At 35.9% G+C, this 5,000-nt stretch overlaps 1 protein-coding gene and 1 long non-coding RNA gene across 3 annotated transcripts in view; both read right to left on the bottom strand.

The window, feature by feature from the left end:
• Positions 1-3,592, bottom strand: part of LOC125029104 (R-spondin-1-like) — an 85,237-nt gene extending 81,645 nt beyond the window's left edge. The window contains exon 1 of one of the 2 annotated variants that reach the window (XM_047618894.1): positions 2,817-3,592. In XM_047618894.1, the coding sequence (XP_047474850.1) occupies positions 2,817-2,943 (127 nt within the window). In that variant the 5' untranslated portion in view covers positions 2,944-3,592. The remainder of the gene's footprint in view (positions 1-2,816) is intronic. The other variant, XM_047618902.1, reaches the window with a different exon arrangement.
• A 749-nt stretch (positions 3,593-4,341) lies between these two features.
• Positions 4,342-5,000, bottom strand: part of LOC125028115 — a 54,674-nt gene continuing 54,015 nt past the window's right edge. The window contains exon 2 of the long non-coding RNA XR_007115087.1: positions 4,342-4,429. This is a non-coding gene — a long non-coding RNA (uncharacterized LOC125028115). The remainder of the gene's footprint in view (positions 4,430-5,000) is intronic.

The raw sequence follows: 5,000 nt of genomic DNA, 5'->3' as shown, positions 1-5,000 counted from the left end.
ATAATGCTACAATCACGATAACATTCAAGATACTAATTATCACTCCTCGCCCACGTGCCGTCTCCGCTCTCTCCAGCGTGTGAAATGTTTGTTTGAGTATAAAAGCCCAGCGTGCTTAATCACGATTCGACACAGGTAATCGCACGAGAGACGGGGTCGATTTCTCAAAGCATTCGGTTGGTCCCAAAGCCGCGGGTTCCATCTCACGGTTGACAGCCACCGTAATGCGGAATGAACGAGGGTCGAAGCCAGACCGAAGTCGCTAATTAAATGCTGTACACATGATCGGATTACGTCTATGAATCAGGGTATATAATGCGCGTAGAGAAAATCGATTTAGGTTTTGCGAAAGATATTAGCGAAAGAATAATGGTGATCAGGGAACGTTCATTGCCACCGTAGGGTTATGATGTATTAAAAATGTCGAGGCGATATCGTCATGGAATTTAGGTGATATCCGGCTAATTCCAGCGAGAATTTTTGATTTGGCATTTGGATAATTCGAGGCGCAGTTGACGTTCATCTCTCGAGCTGAGAATTATTGGCGAGGACGGCCATTTGCTTTATCTTATTCTATTAACTTACTTACCTACCTTGTTCATTATTATTATTATTATTATATTATTATTTTTTTTATTATTATATCTTTTTTTTTTTTTTTTTTTTTTTTTTTTTTTTTGAGGGAGGACGGATATGTAACCTATGATTATATATAAATTACTTTTATTTAATTCTTGAAATTATTATTGATCTGTTCATACGCCCTGTAACGTTCTATCTTTTCGGAATTAGATATATTTTGGTTATTATCATCATTGATTACCTTATCAGTCATCTATTTGATTTTGAAAATTGAGTAAAAAGCAAAACCCTTGTGATGTATTTTCTTCGACTCATTTCGCTCCAATTTTATAAGCAAATTTAGTCCAAAAATCCTTCATAACTCTTCTAATCTCAACAGATAAACAAATTACTTGATCTATAAGTGACTTAATAAAGGCCATCAATCAAGGAAATAATCGCGGGAAAAACAAGATAAACAAGCAGAAGAACAAACAATAACGTAGGTAAATAAACAAACGATTTAAGAAATATCTAAATAAACAAACAGACAAAGAAAGAAATCAGCTAATAGATAAATATATAGATAGACAGAGAGATAATTAAATAAATCAATAAGATAGATATATAAGTAAATAAAGCAGAAAGATAAGTAAGAAAAAGCAAGTGAAAACAGACTTGAAATTCCCTCCAATCAGCGGCCGACAGCAGACTTCCGGCGCTCGTGTTTCTTAGCGCTAAATGCTAGGCCACGTAGCGCCTTTTGCTAGTCTCGGTGCCACGGCTAGCGAGAGTGACTTACGAGGGACAGTTGGGGAAGCCGCCCTCGGGTCTGTGTCGCTCAGGGAGGGCGCTGAAGGAGGGGCCTCGCTCGGGAGTTTTCGTGTCTGTCTGTCTGTCTGTCTGTCTCTTTTAGGGCCGTGTGGGTCTTTTTCTCCGGTTTTTTGTTTGTTTGTTTGCTTGTTTTTAGTTCTCTGTCTTGTTTTATTTTATTTTTTTAGTTTTATTTCTCTCTGTTTGTTCTCATTTGCTATCTCTTTCTCTCTCTCTCTCTCTCTCTCTCTCTCTCTCTCTCTCTCTCTCTCTCTCTCTCTCTCTCTCTCTCTCCCTCCCTCCCTCCCTCCCTCCCTCCCTCCCTCCCTCTCTCTCTCTCTCTCCCTCCCTGTCTTCCTCCCCCCTTCTCTCTCTCCTTTTCGCTCCCATTCTCTCCCTTTCTTTTTTCTTTTTCTTTTCTTTTTCTTTGGTGACTACTAATCTCCCTCTCTTTTCGTTTGATTCTATCATTCACTCAGTTCGCTGTACTAATTCTTCATATTTTGTTATTCACGAATTATTCATTCTTACGTATCCTCTTCATCCAAATTTGTCAAGAACCTTTTATCTTTTGAATCCAAGATGAGGAATGATTTAATTAAGTCTACGGTACTAACAACCCCACTTTGGATCACGATCATGTTACGTCGAATGTATGTAAAACTAAATAAACTTACTTGACTTAATAATGTTATATAATGCTATATAATGTTATGGACGAGTGGTTAGATCATCGGACTCAATGACTATAATGTTATGCTCTAGATTTTCAATGTAATTCTATTATATATTGCTATTACTATGTATTAAATGTATCACAGCTTGCCCACGCCTGTATAGTTAGCTAAGGCGGTAAATTAAGGACTAAAACTAAACGAAATAATGCGATTCTTAAAATTTAAGTTTCTATATCTCAGACGCGGAAGGGAAAGGGATGTGTTACGTGTTATGAAAATTTAGAGATTCTATTTACTGTACCGATTTATGATAACATTCCAGGATATGTTTTTGTTCTCGATTACTTACACGAATAATAACAAAACCAAGTGAACGAATATCTCAAAATCGGCCTATCTTTTTTATTCTTTTTTTTTTTTTTTTGGGGGGGGGGGGTATTTTCCCCTTAGGCAACTATGCAATTTTTTTTTATTTCGTGTGTTACTTGCTTATTAGAACCTATCACACATTAAAGGTGAATATATAAGAAACGAAAAACAAACGAATTCAAGATATATAAGCTATATACATACACTGCAAAAAATAATAAGCAAGAAAAAAAAAAACAGAAAAAAAACAGAAAAATGCAAAAAAACATTTATAAAAACATTTTAAAAAGCAGCAAAATGATGGGATGTCACCTACCTGTCCCGCAAAAACACACATCCAAAAACCAGAAAAAGGGAAACTCAGACACAAACAACAAAGAATCGGATATCACCTACCTGTACCTGTGACGTCATTGGTAAGAATGGGGTTCTTACCTGGCAAGATGACGTCATTAGGGAGTTGGTGGTCGGTGTGGAGGCCGAGGAGGAAGTAGTTCATGAGGAGCACCTGCACGGCGACCATGGTGCAAGTTCGGCTCGAGGGCGAGAAGGAGACAAAAAAAAAAAAAAAAGAGAGAGAGAGAGAAAAAAAAAAAGAAAAAAGAAAAAGAAAATAAAATGACTTTCTTTTCTTTAGTTTTCTTTTGTAGTTTTTGTTTTATTTGTTATTACTTGTTTTGGTGTATTATCGTTCGTCTAGTTGGTTTATATCATTCGCTTTTGTTTTTCTTTTGTTTTTATTTGTTTTCTCTTGTCTCTTGTTTCGTTCGAATCACTTATTCTCTCACACACGTATCCGTTACTCTATCTCACTCTTAGTTCAATATATTGCTTCTTCTATTAATTATTGCTTTGTCTCTATTGTCTCCTCTTTTCTCCTTCTCTTCTACACACAAAGGGTTCTTTTTTCTCCGCCCGCTTTCTCTCTACACGTGCGTTCGCTAAAAAAGGAGAGAGAAAGATAATACAATCCTTAATTAATGGCTAAAATATTATCATCATCTCCTGAATCATCAAACACTTTGCATATCATTATACACAAGCAATTAACGTTGCTGTTGTTATTGTTTTTTTGTTTTGTTTTTTCCTTCTTCTGCTTCCCCGTTCTCTCACTTTATTTTTTTTTTTCTTAAATTTACTTTTTATTTCATTTTAATTCATTCTCTTATTTATTTTTTAATCTTTCCCTCTTTCCTCTCGCTTTATTAACTTACAGTCTTTTTATCTATTATCTTCTGTTTTTACTTCACTTGTTTCTTATCTTCTTCCTCTTCTTCTTTCCCGTCCTCTCGCTTTATTAATTCATTTTCTCTTTTTTTTTTTTTTTATCTTTCTTATGAATACATTATCAGCTGATCTCGAGGAACCAGACGGGGCTGAGTTTCCACGCCTAGGAATTGCTAGTCTTCGAGAGGAACATTATCTTAAGAACTGGGGACGTTCTTCTTCGGGTTTTCGTCGTCTTCTCCTTCGTCTTCTCCTCCTCCTTCTCCTTCTCCTTCTTTTTCTTCCTTCTCCTTCTTCTTCTCCCTCTTAACTTTCTTTAAGAGTTGTTTTTATTTCTTTCTTTTTTTTTCTCTTCAAGTTTGTTTGTTTGTTTGTTTTCGTCTTTTTTTTCCTTTCTAAGAGTTGTGTTTCTTTCCTCTTCAATTTATTTTGTTTTTTTTTTCGTCTTTTTCCTTCCTATTTGTTATTTCTCCTCCTCCTTCTCCTTCTCTTCTATTTTTAATTCAATAGTTGCTTCTCTTTCTCTTCTTAGAGTAGTCTCTCTTCCTCTTCTTCTTCTAAGTCTATCTCCTCTTCCCCTCCTTCCTCTGATTCTTTATTCCTCTTCCCCTCCTTCCTCTAATTCTTTATTCCTCTTCCCCTCCTTCCTCTGATTCTTTATTCCTCTTTCTCCTCTTCCTCTAATTTCAATTGCTCTCTCTCTTCTCCTTCCAAATCGGGTTCCTGTCCTTCTCTCGCCCGACGCCGGACCTCATGACGGACTCGATCGGTTCTGGCTGGTTCTGGAAAGAGAGGAAAGGGATGAATAAATAGATAAACTGAAAAAAAAGGGAGAGAGAAGAGAGAACAAACGAAAGAAAAATGGTATAGAGAGGAAAAAGGGAATATACAGAAAAAGGAAAGGGAGAGCGAGAGAAGGAGAAAACAAAAGGAAGAAAAAACGAATAAGTAGATCAAAGAAATAGGAAAGACAGAGAGGGAAGGCAAAAATAAACGATGAAAAATGGAATTGAAAGAAAGAGAGAGAGAGAAGGAAAACATAAACGGATAAAAAGGAGAGAGAGAGATAAAGAAAACAAAATAACGGAAAAGGATATAGCAAGAGAAGAAGAAGAAAAAAAAAAATACGAAAAAAAAAGGATAAAGAGAGAGATAGAAAAAAAAAAAATAACAGACGAAAAAATAAGAGAGAATAAATAAATATAAACAGAAGAAAAACAGGCATATAGAGAAAAAGAAAGTCTGAACAAACAAACAAACAAAAATAGATGAATAGAGAGAGAGCGAGAAGACGGAATTACGAAGTAATTTAACCCGCCAAAAACTCGTCTAAAAAAGCAGACCCATCTCCTA

The sequence above is a fragment of the Penaeus chinensis genome, chromosome 1 (assembly GCF_019202785.1).
Source record: "Penaeus chinensis breed Huanghai No. 1 chromosome 1, ASM1920278v2, whole genome shotgun sequence".
NCBI lineage: Eukaryota > Metazoa > Arthropoda > Malacostraca > Decapoda > Penaeidae > Penaeus > Penaeus chinensis.
This window is presented reverse-complemented; position numbering and strand designations above follow the sequence as displayed.